This window comes from Pipistrellus hanaki, assembly GCF_964339955.1.
Source record: "Pipistrellus hanaki genome assembly, chromosome: 8".
NCBI classification, from domain to species: Eukaryota; Metazoa; Chordata; class Mammalia; order Chiroptera; family Vespertilionidae; genus Pipistrellus; species Pipistrellus hanaki.
Genome location: NC_140510.1, coordinates 63153406 through 63171727, shown reverse-complemented (window position 1 = coordinate 63171727; position 18322 = coordinate 63153406). Strand labels below are relative to the sequence as shown.

General features: G+C 38.6%; 1 protein-coding gene across 2 annotated transcripts in view; it reads left to right on the top strand.

Annotated features, from left to right (window-relative positions):
- The window catches only part of NYAP2 (neuronal tyrosine-phosphorylated phosphoinositide-3-kinase adaptor 2), a 213582-nt gene that overhangs the window by 94734 nt on the left and 100526 nt on the right, over window positions 1–18322 (top strand). For both annotated transcript variants that reach the window (XM_084891383.1, XM_084891384.1), the window contains one exon: window positions 1215–1516. In XM_084891383.1, the coding sequence (XP_084747509.1) occupies window positions 1215–1516 (302 nt within the window). The remainder of the gene's footprint in view (window positions 1–1214; window positions 1517–18322) is intronic.

Genomic DNA, 18322 nt, shown 5'->3' with positions numbered 1-18322 from the left:
TATGGGAAAGTCTCAGCCAGCCTAATAGGGAAACTTAGACACAAAGATTGTCCATAGAGGAATCCCACTCTGGGCAAAAATAGTCAGGCCCCACAGCACAACATGCTCAGCTACTGGCTAGAAGCCTTCCAGAGAGAGTGCCTTGACTAAAATGCTGAACCAGATTTGAAGATTCTGGTGTTGGTGGCTGTCAGCTAACTCTTATCCTTAGAAAAATTTCTCTCCTGTTAGAGATCTGAGCCACCAACTGATGGCTGTCACAATTTACCTCAAGTTCAGCAGATGTTCCTCTCTCCCAGGTTGAGGAACAGCTTCTTTGTGATTTCCAAGAGACTCTTCCTGAGGGGAACCATAGCAGGGGACAGCTAGTATGACAGACTATAGCTCTCATCACTACAATTTATATGGGGGCTGTGGTTGAAAGTCACTCTCACCCTCTGCTAACACTTCTGCTGGGCTCACTTGGTGGTGAGGATCATTCCTCTTTCATGAGAGGTTGGAACCCCTAGTAACCAAAACCTTCTCAGGCCAGGGTTGCTGCATATAATGTTTCAAAATCACAATTGGGCAACAGAATATCAGGAGGGGCTCCACTCATATTTATCTCTGCCCCATCATGTGACAGCAGCCCTATCTCCCCCGGCTGACTGGGTCAATGATCTCTTCCAGGAATGAAGTTAACTGACCACCAATGACTCATCTTGTTGCCTGCTGGCCACTATACAAAGGAATTTCAAACTGCCCAGGAGGCAGCGATAGCTGATTTTTCAATGGGACTCTTGCTGTGTCTCCTAGAAAGTGTGTGATCCAATTGGGGACAAGGACCTCTAACCCCAAGAGCTCAGATTTATGGGGACAAGAAGTACAAAGTCCCCTAATGAGTCATTGGTTGTCAGTTAACTTGATTCCTCAGCAGCTATACTGGTGTTTGGTCTCCTACCTGTAAGAGGATCATGCAACCCCACATATTGTCATGTGAAACCTGCAGTGCTTTCTTGTTGGAGGAGAATATACCCCCACCCCATTGACATCAAGCTTAGAGGTAAGATTCCTTTTAGCCAATGGAATGTGATTGAAAGGTGATATGCTACAGTTGAGCAGAAGCACTGTATAGTTGGGAGAGTCCTGTTCTCTCTCTGCCCCAGAAACGTATCCCATATGGCATATCCTGGCTCAGTGTCTCTCCACGGACTGAGGTCTGCTTTCTTTTACAGCATAGGTGGAGAAGGAGGGCGAGGCCACGAAGGAAGTTACGCGGGCAAGCATTTCCGCATGGGATTCATGACCATGCCCGCTCCTCAGGACCGACTTCCCCATCCTTGCTCCAGTGGCTTCTCCGTGAGGTCACAGTCCCTGCACTCAGTGGGGGGCACAGATGAGGACCGCAGCTGTGGCTCCCGAAGACAACCACCCCCCAAGCCCAAGCGAGACCCGAGCACCAAGCTGAGCACCTCATCGGAGACAGTCAACAGCGCAACAACCAGCAAGAGCGGGAAAGCCCTGGAGCGCTCAGAAGGTAACACACCCCACACCCACTTCACCTAGAAAAAGATTTCAGGCGAAAACGGGTTTGGCTCAGTGGATAGAGCATTGGTCTGAGGACTGAAAGGTCCCTGGTTGGATTCTGGTCAAGGGTACCTTGGTTGCGGGCATACATTCTCAGTGGGAGTTGTTCAGGAGGCAGCTGGTCGATGTTTCTCTCTCATCGATGTTTCTTTCTTTTTTTTTAAAATATATTTTATTGATTTTTTTTTGCCCCCCTCCCTCCCTTCCACACATCCCCTCCCTCCCCAGAGATTTGTGTCCATTGGTTGCACTTATATGCATGTATACAAGTCCTTCGTTGATCTATTATCTCCCCCAGATCTTCCTCCCCTCCCCACTGTAATTTGACAGTCTACTTGTTGATATACTGTCACTATATCTATCTTATGGATCATCAGTTTATAATGTTCTTTATTATCCACAAATGAGTGAGGTCATGTGGTGTTTCTCTTTCATTGATTGGCTTGTTTCACTCAGCATGATGTTCTCCAATTCCATCCAGGTTGCTGCAAATGATGAGAAATCCTTCTTTTTTATGGCATCGATGTTTCTAACTCTCTATCCTTCTCCCTTCCTCTCTGTAAAAAATCAATAAAATATATTAAAAAAAGAAAAAAAGAAAAAAAAAAGATTTCAGGCAACAGGTCACTGATAAGCATCTCCCTTCCTCCCTGGTTCATTTCCCTGGGTCCTAGGAAGGAAGAATCCAGGGGGAGGGGAGGCTATTTGTTGAGATGATGTCAAAAGACAGATAGGAATATTTGATTTACTGGAAAGGAAAGGCAATATGTGTTTTCTTACCCCATTAAAGCTTTGCGTTATTAGGAAATTAGTTTGCCTAGAAATAAATATACATGAAATGTATAGTGTCTTGGGTTTATAAGTATTATTTATATGACTAAAGAAGTACTATGTGATTGTTAAGATAAACTTATAATGCAGAAAAATATAAAGAAAAAAATACAGTCGTTTTTGAAAATAATTATTTTTTGCATTTTGGTGTATTTCCTTCCAGTGAATGTGTGTGTGTGTGTGTGTGTATTTTTTTTCAATGTCTATATTTTTCCTCATTATGAAACATGTGGATCAAATATATCTCAGCCTCCTATCTGGTTTATGAATATAAATTAGGTCAGGCTACCCCCAGATCTGGTCAGCTCTTTAGTCTTCACTTGAGTCAATAAGTCTTGGTTTTCCTGAGTTTTTGCCTGATAGGCCCTTGGTGGGAGAGTGGTCTCTAGTGTGCTCAGATGGAAGCCATTTCGATGGTTGTATATAAGTTGTGGAAAACACTTTAAGGTTCCCAGTGCTGCCAGTGACCAGCTTGAGAGCATGGTTGTGCCAGGCTCTGTAGCCTTTCTCCCGCCCTGTTTGTCCCTGACATTGTCCACAGCATCCCCCAGCACACCGGGTTTCACAGTGGTTTGCTGCAGAGTGGAAGCCAAGAGGGTCCTTTCCTCAACTGCGCAGATTTCTTTGTCACCTAGGCTTCCCAGTCCCTCGTGGAGTCTTCCTCTTTTTCTGATCTAACCTTTCCACAGAAGCTCACACCTAGTCCATGAGAAGGGGTGCCCATTAGGCATGTGCTGTGTTTTCATTACTCTCATCTCCCCTTACTGGTGCCCCTTACTGTTTAACTAAAAAACCAAAGCTTCAGTGCATACTGAAAAATACAAATAAATACCTAGAGATGAAGATAACCCCTTTTTTCTACTTGAAAAATCCCCACTTATGCTCAGTGTTTTCTAAACCCATATATGCAAAAATATATCATGAATAGGTGTATGTGTGTGAGAGTACAGATAGAATAACATATATGTGTATGTGTATTTACAAAACTGAAATCATTGTGTTTAAAGTGCTTATATTTTCACTTACTCTCTTGTGACTATTTTGCATGGCATTCAGTTTGTTAAGAAATACCATCTTTAAGAAGTGTCTATTATAGTATTTTATTTAATCATCATCTCCTTGATGAATACTTACTTGGTTTCAGTTTGGTTTGCTATGATGAAAAGCACAGCAATGATTGTGTATGTCTGTGTCTATGTAACTATTTTTTTCTGCTGCCTTAGGGTATTTGATTTTTCCCCTCATGATTCAAGGTCATTAGTATGTCCTTTCACTTTTAACACACTGGTGCTTTTAGAAACAATTTAAGTCTTTCATTTACTTGTTAATACTCTAAAGGGCCCTGGAACATATTAAATATTGTTCTCAGGTTTCATCTGATACTGATACATGATCTCTTTCATTTCTCTTTGTTTTCTTTGATCTGGTTTCCAGAAGTTACTTCTTTTCTGCTTTTCTTGCCAGAAAACTATATCATCAATTACATTAGGTTGTTTGCCAGAAAACTTTACTGATTTAGAAGAGAGGTCTCTGAATGAAGAGGGCCTGATCATAATCTAGAATGATTCAAGAATAAAAGGGAATAAAAAGTCAGCCAAAGGTGAGGGAAGAGATGACACAGACAAGGAAAATAGCCAGTAAGGGGCTATTATCAAGCAGTATAACACTCCATAAACATTCCTGGAGGCAATGTCAAATACACACTTCAGAATAGACCCCCTCAGGGCAGGGTATTCATAATGAAAACAAGCTGAGAGTCATGATGATTTTCCCCTAGAAGAAACATTTGAGTCTGATTCATTTGTCTTAAAAAATAGAACTGACTACCATTCATTTGGGATGCAAGCCAATAAATAACTCCTGAGATAGAGAAGCTCCTAATTCTTTCAGATCCCTTCAGCATCTAAGGACCCGAGGGTTCCAAATAACTAGTTACCAAACAGAACAGAGGCTCCATTACCTTCATTTCTTCAAAGGACATGATGACAGCAGCAGCAAAGACTTAAAGTTAGACTTGGAAACTACTGGGTGAGCAAGTGAGGTTTATTAAACACTAGGCCCAATTCAACAACTGTCTTCAAACAGAACTCTAAGCATGGGCTGAAGAGCCTTCAGCTGTAGTGTGTCTTTAAGGAAACTCAGTGGACCAGATGGACTGTTAGAATCTGGTGCAGAAAAGGTCTATTTCTATAGAAGAATGATTCTCAATGCAAATTTCACCTTCTCTTCAGAGCACTTAATAAGAAGGAAATTGCAAAAGTGGATATGTTCAATCTCTTCTTTCAAGTCATGACTTCTATAACAACAGAAATCAAGGCTCAGTTCAGAGATGGGAAAAAATCTTGAGTTCAAATGAATGCATTCATATGTGTGTACTCAAAGCCAAATTATATAAATATGTAGATTGTTCTTTTATGAATTCTCAGTTCTTTGTAATCATGAGTTAACTGGAGGTCATTACAGAGCATATGTTTTCTTTAAAATTTTTCTGGCTATCAAAATTATAACAAAGATGAAAAGTGACTTTTACAAATCTTAGTCTGTCTTTTCATTTTACATTAAATGTCAGCAAAGTCAAAATATTGATTCAGTGACATTAGAATGATTTCCATGGTTACCGGCTTCTATTTAAGTAAGGGATTATGACTTCCCTGTGGATAAAAGTTAAAAAGAAATGGACTTGTAGCAAAACAGCTTTTCAGAGAAAGAAAAAAAAAATGGTGTAATGAACTCAAGCAAAATAAAAATCACATACCAAGAAAGGTATAATTTATTTTTTTAAATGTAATCAAATAAACATTTACAACTCTATTTTGGGAACCTTTACAATAATATCTTTTGAAATCATATAAAATATAGTGGAGAAGATAAACTGGTCATGATTCCCCTTTTCTATTGCCTCCATGTGGTGCCTGCTTAGTTTTAGGGGTTCCGGTTGTGCCTAGACTTGTGATCTATAGAACTATATAAGCTGGTGAGGAAGAGGAATGTTGATGTTTAAGCTGCCATGTTGTGACATCTTGTTAAGGAGGAGTGGGAAGTAATTCATCTGACCAAGTTGTGGGGTAAAATACATAAGCAAAAATAAACAAACAAACAAACAAACAAATAAATAAATAAAGGTGAACAGAATGATGGACCCTCAAAAAATGCTGACCATTAGGCCTTCCCAGAATCTGCTTAGCATTTTCTGAATTTGTTTGGATCTTTTCCTGAAAAGGTCCTTCCTTTCTCATCAATGTTTTTTTTTATTCTTTCAAAGGGCTCAGCATTGGCTTTTCAGGTGGGTATTTGAATGATTCATGTAGATAACTACAATGTGTCTGCTCTGGGTCCTTTTTCACATCCCAAGTGGCAGTTGTATTTCCTTGGATGTGCTCAAACAGTGTGCAAAGCCCCATTCAGCACTGCACTAACAAAACACAGAGTGGAAAACAAGCTCTGCCAGTCTTCATCGTTTGGGCATTTGGTAGAATTCTAGTGTATGTTCTTATTTGTTTTATGGGAAAGGTGGGCGATTATCATCGAAGGCCCACATTCCTGGGTTTCTCTTTCCAGGTTGACAGAATCAGAAGCCGCCAGGCTTCCTAGAGTCAAAGCCATCTGTCAAACCAGGCACTGCTCAGATGGAGACAGGATTGCACATCTACACTATGTGATCTTTTTCTAAACGAACCCTGAGGCCCATGAATGAAACAGTTTGTAAGTCAAATCATGATGCAACACATCTCCCAGACCTTGTCGTGACTTTTGATTCTAGTCCAAAAATTACCCTGCCTCATTACTGGCTTCTGTTAAGTGGCTGGGTTTGACCTCACTTGTCTCAGTGTTTAAATTCATAAGAGGATTATGTCCCAAGTTGTTGGCTCAGATGGGTATTTCCATGAGAAACCAATAAACCCAAATTTCCTGAGCAACTGTTGTGATCAACGCATTGCTTTGGATGGTATTCAATTGCTGTGCAACAAATTGACACATACGTAGTCCTTTAAAATAACACATTTTTATTATCTCACAGTTTCTGTGGGTGAAGAGTCTTCTAAGGGTTGCCCAAGGCTGTGGTCCAAATGCCGGCTGGGTCAGGGTCAGGGTCTTTCCCATGCTCACCTACTTGTTGGCAGAATTCATGTTCCTGAGGTTGTGGATTACATGATAGCTTGCTTCTTCAAGGACAAAAGGTAGGAGACTCTCTCTCTCTTGGCTTTGCTCCCTCCAGGGAAGACCTGGATCTTCTTTTAAAATAGCTTGTCCAGGATAACCTGCCTTTTGATGAGCTCAGAGTCAAAAGATTAGGAAACTTAATTATAACTGGAAAATCCCTTCACCTTTTTTTTTCCATAGACCGTAACTTAATCACAGAAGAAAAATACCATCATATTCACAGTTCTCCTTGTACTCAAGGAGAGAGATTTGTAAAAGTCCCAGAGGGTGGGACTCGAGTGCGCCAGCCTCAAAATCTGCCTACTCAGATACAAAGGAGATGTATATATTGCTTTCCTAGAAACTATTCAACTATGTGATTGAATATTTCAGAAGTCAATTGGTGGAAAGTAAATTAGCAATGCAAGAAGTATATTATAATTCAATAGAATAACATAAATATCACAAGCCAATCTAAATAATATGTAAACAAATATAGCAATCTATAATGCCCCTCTCTAGTTCTCTCTTTGACTTTTCTTTTTCCCATCTAATTGAAGTCACTCCTGCTACAAAATGCCTGGACTATTTTATTGAAAGTGGGAATTTTGCTTTGTTGTTTCAGCTTACCTAGGAGACATGAGAAAAATACATTCCTTAGTCCAGCAGCCATATGCAAAGAACTCATAGAACATAAAGATCCAAGTAAAATATTGACATCAAAATGGTGCAAATATTTAAGATAATAGGATACATAAGTAAATGTCTATTTGATACTTGCTGTAAAGAACATTCATAGTTTGTGATTCTCTTGTAGACCTATTGCTAGCTTGACCCAGCACAGTTTCTGTTCCCTGAAACACCTGGTGGATGTGGGCTAGATTACTGGTCGGCAAATTCATTAGTCAACAGAGCTAGATATCAACAGTACAACGATTGAAATTTCTTTTGAGAGCTAATTTTTTTAAGCTTAAACTTCTTCTGATGCCACTTCTTAAAAATAGACTCGTCCAGGCTGTGGTATTTTGTGAAAGATCCACACTCAAGAGGCCAAAGAGATACATGTGGCTCACGAACTGCAGTTTGATGACCATGCGGCTAGATAATGTACTGCAGCCTTGATATCACTATGGTGCTTCTCAGTGCTTTGCCCTGTGGATTTACCCAATGAATCCAATGATTATAGAGATTGGTAATAATGATTTATACTAAGTACTGCTACCTGCCTGTTGAGTAGCATGTTGATGACAAATAAAGATGAGACCACATGTTCCCAAGTTATGCAGCTTCTGAATTGCAGTAGCACATCAATTTCCACTTATAGATAAATGCCCATCAGAAAGCCTGGGTCTACAAATGAAGTGAAAGTTACTACTGTAACCCTCATTGCAACTTTTCCATGGTCTCTGTATTTGTCTGGCCCCAAGCTTGGAAAGGGATTCATCTATGCAATTCATTCTAAAGCACTAAGGATTAATGTAGTAAATTATTACCTTACTAATATTTTTGTAAGGAAAATGAAGGAAATGAATTGACGGCCTGCTTTTCTTACCCACCCTCTTCATTTACTTCTATACAAAGCCCTTGCCTTCCCTCTATTTCTTTTGACTTCAATCTGGCCCCTAAACACGCTATTTTACATGTGAGTCTTTCAGAAGACTAATTGATACAAAGAATTAATGCACTTTCAAGCATCTTTAAGGCAGAAAGAAGTTCAGGCATTTGGAGAGCTTAGAGGAAAAGCACGGTGATTTATGATCCTCAGAGAGCTAAAGCACTGGCCATCCATCCATCACCACAGTCCTGGCTTTGTTTACAATACAGTAACCGCTCTGAATGATTTAAAAGATGAGAGGGTTGTCTGCTTGCTCTTAGGTTTGTAAAACCTCATACTATATTTCTTCCATTGCTTTATATTTCCGAATCCTAAGAGGACAAAAATTAATTATGGGTGGTGGCAAAGAATACTGTTGACTGGCTGTGATGTGTTATTGGGAACTTTTAGTTTATCCTCATTCTATAAATCACACAATGTTCAGCTTATGCCATTTAATAAGGTTTAAAATCCAAGTTTCTCAGTTAAGACAATAGAGAGCTGAGATTTCTTTCCTTAAATGACTTTTGGAAGTTAGCTTTAATCTTTCTTATTTTTCTGTGTTTCTGAGTTTCCCTAAGCCAACTCTGCCATAGTCCTACCAGCCAGGTATATTCTCCTGGATTAATTCTGTTTTACTATTCTACAGGCATCCAGCTTCTGAGCAGCATTTCACTCTACCTCCTATAATACTGTGTAAAGCCATTTTTTAAGGCAGAGTGACTGCATGTGTACATAAATCTTGCCTTTAATTGACCTCGATGAAGCATACACTTATTACAGAATGAGTGCTTTCATTTTATGGCCCTGTGTCTGCACCGACAGCTTTTATAATACGTATTGCTTTCTGTGACTTTTCCTCTTAAGTGGGAAGGCAGTGATTTAAGGCAAGCTCTTCTTAAATTTTTTTTTTTGCTATTAATATTGCTGCCAGAAAAACACAAGTGGGAATCCTTCATTGTTTGTGAGAGTGGGGTTCTAGAGGTGCTGCTGAAGTAAGAATTTTCAGAAGCCCCTATGGAAGGATGGGAGGTGGGAGAAGATTTTATTGGCATGTAGTTATAATACATTCCTCAGTTTTCAATGCCCTATTTACCCCAAGCCAGTCCTAAAAGAGGGACAGTGGGGAGTTCAGCAAAGCCAGAAACATGGCCAGTATCCAGAGCTTCCATTCCATGTTGTGGCAGGGGGTAAGTATCCAAACTATTTAAGTCCATTAGTCCATGTGTGGAGTCCAGCAGGGATTTGTGCCATGTGGGCACAAGGAAGTGCACCCTCCTGCCACAGGAGAGCCAGGAACCTGGAATGTCAGAGGGAGGAGAGAGAGAGAGAGAGAGAGAGAGAGAGAGAGAGAGAGAGAGAGAGAGAGAACTTCTATTGTTTGGAAGTCTAAATATTTAGGTTTTTCATGCTTGCAATGACCATCCATCCTAGCCACTAAATTATTCCCAGGTATGACTAGCAGGCAGACAGGGAGGCACCATCCCAGTTACTCAGACCTTTACTGGGCATGTGTCTGAACTGTCCTTGTCCAGCCCCTTCCCCCATCAATCAGCGGGGAACAGACTGACAGAGTTTTCACTGCAGCTTTTTGGTAAAGCTGTATAAATGGCATGCCTTTATCTAGTCTTCCCTTTCATCCTTTCCTGTTAAATAATAACTAGGATATCCAATGACATCAATAAGTATTCAATTAAGTTGATTATATGGAGCAGAACATGGGAACTCATCACCCTTTGGAAATATCTGCTTTCTGACAACTTCATCCAATAAGAACATCTGAAAACTAAGGAGTATATAGAAAAGCTTAACAGAGCCAAAATTCTTCTTGTTGTACTTCTTAAGGCTCCGTGAATTTTACAGAGTATCAATTGCAGTAACTGTTTTTCTTTTAACTTGTTGGAAAACCACCTTCTATGGTGCTAGGGCAAATTGTTCACCATAGTTTCTCATCAGAGGTAGATCACTGCAAGACCACCTCAGTTGGAGGGTTGCTGAAGGCAGCGGATGGCTTTTGGGGATTTTAGGAGCCAAGAGCCAGAGAAGCCGTATTCTCTGAGAGCTGGACATGAGGAAGCTGCCTGCTCTGCAGGAGCTTGGCTAGTGAGCCGCTGGAGCTGGGAAGTAAAACCCTTTTCCACTGCAATGCCTCTCCAGCCTCCTCCACTGACAAAGCTCAGCATCATGCTAGATGACCCAAGAGAAAATATTTAAAAGACTTAGATCCCTTGTCACTATCATAATAACAGGATGAATTTAGGGTCAACTGGTAACTTCTACAGACAGTAAGGAGGTAAAGATGTGATTTGGTGGATATCTTGACATAGAGTGTTCCAAGTGGAGAAAATAGTTGCTTCAAAAGTCTCAGAGGCAGAAAGTGCATAACAAGGAGGTCTGTGTCAGGGGGCATTGTGGGTAAAAAAGGACAAGAGCAGGAAATTAGGTCAGGGTTGACAAAGAAGGTGAGAGACCCTGTAGAACCTTTCTTGTAGTTCATCCTACGGCTTTACATCCTAAGGAGCCATTGTGAGAGGGGTGAAGAAGAAAGAAGAATGGCATTATTCATTGTGGTGACTGTGATGAGGATAGACTCAGAGAGGGAGACCATTCAGGCAGCTACTGCAGAATTTCAGACAAGAGATAATTGCTTACACCAAGGTTGCACAGATGAAGATAGAAGTGGAATTGGTGAGAAAAATTCAGCAAAGTATTACCTTTTCAGTTGGAACAGTTACTCATAATCCCACTTTTAGTCCTTTCTTCTGATATATAGCTATAGTAATTATATATATATATATGTGTGTATATATATATATATATATATATATATATATATATCTGTCAAAACTTATCTGTGAGAAAAGGATCCTAGCTCTCTTCAAAGATTAAAACTCATTAAATGTGTCCTGTTGTTTACATTGACTTTTTTAAAATTGCAATCTGGAGAATTGTAAGCCAAGAATGAGTTTTAGTGAAAGATCTATATCCCTAAATTAAAAACATAGCAGCCACAGTTATTTAATCAAGTAAATAAATGAAAAAGGTTTTATTTACCTTTGTTTCCAAAACTCAACTCTAACCTAGAATGTGCATGTTTTCCAAACTCAACTCTAGTATAGAATGTATATGAAATAAAGGTCCCTCCTTCCAGAGTATCCCAAGCACTCAGCTTGCCCTATAGACCTGGACCAGTCCAACTTTGCTTCTCCCTCTCAGCCCAGGCTCTGCCCACAGCCTGGGACTCAGTATTCCCTCCTACCTTCCAAATACATCCTTCCTTGCCATTACACATAGTCTTACTTGTGCTGAAATGCTGCTCTTGGAAAAACTTCTCACATTCTTCACATTCTTGCTTCAACCCTCCTTGAGTGGAGATGTAGCCAACTCCTCCTAAGCCTGTACTTTTCCAGAAGTAAGCATTCTTTCTATATGCTCCTTTCCATAGTAGGTTACCACACTTGCCATTGCTATTTCTTGGGAGATTTTTGGTAAGACTATATTTTCCTTTTAGCTGTGTATTCTTAAAGGTCCTACTCTTTATATTCTTTCTAAATTTCCTGAAGCATGCTATGTTTAATATATGTTGAAGTTGACCTTTATTTATTTGGAAATAAAGCTGCAGAGAGTAATATTACATTTACTCATTAGAGATACATTAATAATAGTTGAGATTATTTGTACCAACTGGCTTTCACTATTGTATACCAAATAAAACCTATTACCAGTAATTATTTACTCTACCGGAATATTTATTGAATTGGGGAGAAATTTTTCACAATATTTAATACTCTCTGTAACATTTCCAACCCCTATATGTGCAAGAGAAGACACACTTTATTAATACTTCCTAAAACTTTTTCAAATGAAGCATAATTGTTTTCCTTTAACTCTTGCACTTCCAGAGACTATCACACCAGACTGTCTTTATCACACTAGATAGGCGAAATTGTCTATGATTCTAAGTCTTTTCCTAGAATTTCCTCAGTGAAATATGATATATGAAAGCTACATATAGTTTTTTTAATACTTAAATTGTCATCAAATGTGTTTAAAATAAAAATGTCTGTTTGTTAGGTGATGTACCTTAATACTATATTACATAATACTCATGTTTCTCTGAAGAGTTGGGATTTTACTGGGGATGTCAAGTTCCCTGAAACTCTAAAATTATGCTAAAGAGGAGCAAAACAATAATGTTGAGCCCTTCCAGGTGTTTCTCAGTGGTTAGAGCCTTGGCCTGCAAACTGAAAAGTCTTGGGTCTGATTCCTGGCCAAGGGCATGTACCTTGGTTGCAGGTTTGATCCCCAGCCTCAGTTGGGGTGTGTTTGGGAGGCAACCAATGAACATGTCTCTCTCATATTGATGTTTCTCTCTCTTTCTCCCCTCGTCCCCTCTCCCTCTTTCCCACTAATCAATGAAAAAAATATCCTTGGATAAGGATTTAAAAAAATAGAAAGAATGTTGAGAGAAAAAAATAAAGTGGATTTTATAACCATGTTCTGTAAAAACACTAAAGTGACAGTAACTTGGAGACATCTGTGTAATAGGTCAGCTCAGCCAAGGATTTGGTGAGCATGAGGGTGGGTGGCGAAGGATTTAGAAAAGAGACAAAGAGAATAAGCTGGGTCTGGGTGGATCTCCTGTGTCTGAGACCACAGAGAGAGGTCCAGATGGCAAGCTGAGCCTTTGTTTTATAGCCAGAGGTAAACAAGGTCGTGGTCACCATAGTTACAATGTTCTTGTGAGTTTCACTTGTTTTGGCAGCACTTGCTGCACCTCCCACAGCCCATTAGCTAATCAAGATATGATCTAGGGAGCATCATAAGGTCAAGTTTAATTATGCTAAGAGGACTGTGCCCTCTAAGCTGGGACTTGTTTGTGGCTTTGCTAACATCAGTCCAAGGCTTAATCCTATTGCCAGTCCCCACACTTCTGACAAGGAAAAATCAAAGTCTGCAGCTCTACAAGATGTCTACATTAGGAACTGTTTCTGAAAACATTTCTTTAAAACCTGAGAACTCTTCTTCTAAGGGATAATTGTGAATTAACTTGTTTGGTTATCTTCAATAAGGCGAATGAGATTTTGAATGGTTCCTGTAATTAAAGCAAATTGTCTCATAACTCTGCTATTTGAAATAAATATTTTCTCCTATTTCTTAGAATGGTACCTGAATCTTAACTGTTTGCATATGGGCATGTTTGATCTGGTCTTTACCATTTTTTCCAGTTGTATTGTAATTAACCATTCAGGTATCTATTTTCTTACTCTGAGCAGCGAACTTCTGTAAAAAAAAAATATTACTCTAATGTAGGGGTGTCGAACTCAATCAGAGAAGGGGCCAAAATCTAAAATCCAGCCTAAATCGCGGGCCGAATGGTTTACTGAACAGTCATAAACTGACAATGTCATAAACTGATAGCGGAGTGCAGTGATGACAGCGCGGTGCGGGCCACATTGCAAGGCCTGGCGGGCTGGATTTGGCCCGTGGGCCTTGTGTTTGACACATGTGCTTTAATGTATGTTTGGTACTAATAAATGCTCAATTAAATGTTTATTTAAAGAACAAATAAGAGAATCAAATATAACTCCTATGCTTCTAGATTGAACAAGAGAATATCTGATGGAATCATGAGATGGGAAAGATTAGGAGAGAACTGAGTTTCACATTGTTACACTAGAGATGCTAAGCAGGTATTTTGGCAGAGATAAAAAGTAAATAATGGTATATAATCCTCAGAGAATGAGCTAGTGACATAGATTTGGAAGTCATTATAATAAACATGTCATTGGCCAATTAAGTAGGTAGAATCACCTTAGAAGAGAAAGCAGAGGAAGATCAGAGGGTCTAGAAACAACCTTTTAGTTTACTTCACTAAAGCATGAGCATATGCGGAAAGAGTAACTAAGATTAAGTCAAGTGTAAGTGAATAAGTAAAGATGGGAAACTGAGGAAAAAGTAGCCAGTAAGTTAGGAGGAAAACATGAGATACTTTAAAAGCCAAGAGAAAAAGATACAGTGATGAACAGTGAATTGTTATTGAGAGTTTAACTAGATTGAGGGCAGAAATATGCCTATTAGATCTGGCAAATACAGAGGTCATTGGTGATCAAGACAATAATTTGGTGGAGGCAGAAGCCAAATTGAAGGGAGAATGAAGAAAAAACAGACTATAAGGAAATGGAGATATGGCAAATGTAATTTTTGAGATGTTTAGCTGGGAGGTGGGAGTGGCCAGGGAGAGATGAATGGGGGGTAGGGGGTGGAGACATATGTAATACTTTAATTAATAATTTAAAAAAAAAGTAGTAGAGAAATGGGGTGGTAATTGGAAGGAGATGAGGCCCATGGCAAGGTATGTAGGTACATACTTTTGTGAATTATGGGAGTAAAAAAGAATATACAGTATCCTGATGAGAAAGATCCAGAAGAGATGGAAAGACTGATGATGATGATGATGATATAGATGACCAAAGGAGAAAAGTCCCTGACAAACTGTCAGAGATTTAAAGCTCATCTTGGCATTTGATAAAATTAGGGTGTTTTTCCTCTATGCTCAAAGAAAAGTAAATGAAGATTTTGGTATAAAATCTGATTTATGCCTCAATTTGGTCATAAGAAAATGAAGAAACTTCTCTCTAGTGGTGTTTCAGTTATCTGTGGCTATGTAACAAACCACCTTATGATTCTGTGGCTTAACAATGATTTATCATTTCTCGGTATTGTGGGGTTTGACTGGACTCAGCTGGGTAGTTTTCTCATGCTGCTGTTTTCAGATGGGAACTTGGCTGGAAGATGGTCTTTCAACCTCCAGGGTCTCCCTTCATGTGAGTTCTCATGACTCAGTAGTTTATCTCCACAGCATGGCAGCTGGCTGCCAAGGGCATGCATTTCCAAAATAACACACCTAATATTCAGGTATTTATCAATCATATGCTTATGTTGTCCTTCCTAATATCCCCATTGGCCAAGCAAGTCACATGGTAAAAACCAGACTCAGTGTGAGAAAGGCTCTACAAAGTCATGCATGCCAAGAAGAAAAGTGTGTGGGGTGGGAAGGATGAGGGCAGGTACTAAAGTAACTATTATGAGATGCTTTTATTTTCTAAAACAAAGTGTATTATCTCTTAAAATTTGGTTGGGGAAAATAATATAAGAAGTCATATTGCCATTATGGGGATTGAAAAAACAATATTTTCTGGCACTGTTGAGTGCCTGTGTAAGCTATATTCATGAACATAAAAGAAATAACAAAAATATCCTATTTTTATGATTTTGTGTGAGAATTCTTCAGCAGCTCTTCAGTGCATCCAGGAAGCAGATTGGCAAGGTCATTTACAAATGTCTAAATCTGTTTGAGAGAAAGCATGTAGACAGCAGAAAAGTGACACTGTCTGTAATATCTGTCTTTTTGTCTTTTATAGACTTTCTTGCTCATCTCCTCCAAGAATTAATCAATCCATCACAATACATTTAGATATGAAAGGCAAAATATGTTAAACCCTTGAAGGTTAAAAGACAATGGTATTAGACACTGTTTTTGGCATCAACAAATTTACTTTAATAGTTGGTAATTTAATAAAATAATTATAACCCTACCTTCTATTCCCACACAATTTCTTCCCATTTGCTCTTTCAATGAAAAATTCTCCAAAATTCCTTTATATTTTTAAACTTTCCTACTTCTGTTGTATTAGTTAGTGTCCAAATACAAATTTAGATATTATACTTGCTATTTTAAAAAAATATATTTTTATTAATTTCAAAGAGGAAGGGATAGTGAGAGATAGACACATCAGTGATGAAAATCATTGATTAGCTGCATCCTGCATGCCCCCTACTGGGGATGGAGTCTACAACTGGGGCATTTGCCCTGACCAGGAATTGAACCATGACCATTAATAACTAAATGAGCATAACCATTGTCTTAAAGGCTTCAAAATGAAAGAAAAAGTGCACATGTTTTCCATTTGAGGCTTTGTAATGAGTTAAAAAGTTGATCACATTTTATCAAGGATTTAAAAAATAAAATAAAAAGCATTTTCTAAAAGGGAAAAAACAAGGCATTTCATTAATCTATAAAGATCTTATTCCTTAGCCCTCATTGCTAATTCTTTTTTGTATCAAGATTTTCATTTTCCAGTTGCAATAAAAGCAATAAGCTAAGTAAGACGTGCTCTAAAGTAGCCCACAGTTTGTTTTTTCCCTTTCTTGTGGCTTTAATATAAACTATTTGTAATATAGAATTTTTTTCCAATACAAAAGCACCTATAAAACAGTCATCAAAAACATTTCTCTTGATAACAGCTAATGCATAGATCATAGGAGTTTTGAGCAGCATTTGTGAAATAATCACAGCTTTCTAAATGCAATATTATAGCAGCTTCCAGAAACTGTGTGCATTTTCCAGTTTTATATCACAATTTTTTCTTATTTTCTATGCAAAATATGTTAATGCTTTTGGAGTGATTTTTCAGAAAGTAATTTGTAGACCAAAATAATCATGTTTAGGCTTTATTCTAGAAGGATGTATATTCTGACCAACCATTTGGAAGGAGGTATGAGCAGCCAAAATACATATACGCTAGAGTGGAAAGGGAAAACTAGCATTTTGTTTTCTTATGTTTTAAAAATGCACTTTGTGCAGCTGGGTTGGATTTTTATTGTATTATCCTTTTCCCCCTCCTTTTTGGAATTATATGCAGAACAAGGTAGGGTCAAATTTGGGCTAATCAATGAACAACCCTTTTTTTCCTTTCCTGGGCTTGATTCTTTTTCAGTGTTGCCAGCACAACAAAAGATTCTTTGTTATTGAAATATTTTAGTCAAGTGTTAGGTTAATGCTAACATATTTGATCTTTAGAGGTCATTAAAACTTCCAGACTTATGGTCCATCCACCTAGTTATCAATGGCAAATGGTGAAACTAACAGGTCTGGTATGTGTTCCAATGGATGCCACTGCAGCCTTCCACAATATGGAGGTGTCCCCTCATTCTATACAAAGGGGACTCCTATAATAAAAAACAGTCTTTTTTTTTTCCTTTTCCTAATAATCACTTCAGTTAAAATCACTTAGAACTGATATGAGGACAATAGGAAACCTAGAGTGTCTAGAATCACCTTGGGAGCTGGTGAGGGATACAGATGGAAGAGATTCATTGGGGATTTCCTCTCTCCCTCCATTTCCATTCATCTTAGCCAGGGATCACCTAAATATTAGTGAAACAGTCTCTCCCCTGCCACACAAACACACATGCACATGTACACATGTGCACACGCATGCATGCACACCCACACACACACATCCTGACAACACACCCAAGCAATTTTTATCCAGCTCCCTTTTTTCTATGAATAGCATTACCTCCTATGATAGCATATAATTTGCTTATTTATTGTGATTATTTATTGTCTGACTCCCACTAGTACCTAAACTCTCTGAAAAAAGAAATCTTTTCACTGATATTTTCCTCATCAGCTAGAACACCTAAAGATTTGTTGTTTATTTACCAGAATAAATTTAAAATGTTACCATATTTGAAAACTAGCTTTCTAAAAGTGAAAATTCTCCTTTGAGGAACATTCTATTAAGTGAACATAAATGTTTTCTGATTCTGAAATAAGCCTATGAGTATACTAAATTATTTAGTACATGTGATTTTATTACATGCAAAATATTGCTTAGGTTAATACCATCAATTGCAAATCAAACTTTAGGGGCTTAACAAAATAGAAATTTTGTTCTTGCTCACAATAACTATCTAAATGTGGGTGTCTATGGTCTGGAGTGACCTTTTCCTGTGTGAGAATTCAGGCATGCAACATTCTCCAATGGGATAGGTCTTCCAGGTGTGGGACAACTCAGTCATCACTGTCTCGCTGGCTGAATGGGAAAGAGATGGCTTCTTAATCACCTTGGTCTTGATTACACACATCACTTCCATTGATCCATTTCTTTGATCAGAACTGTCATATGGCTCCACCTGGGTGCAATATAATATGCAGTCTGGATAGATAGCTACTTCCCAGGGACAGCTCTACACTGTGGGAGGGACAGAACACATTTTGATGGATTGTTTCCTGTATATGTTATATTTTATGACCAAGTTCTCCGGTAGTATGCATTCCCACAGACAGGCTATATTAATGAGATGTACTGTCATAATAATTCATAATAATATTATAACTTG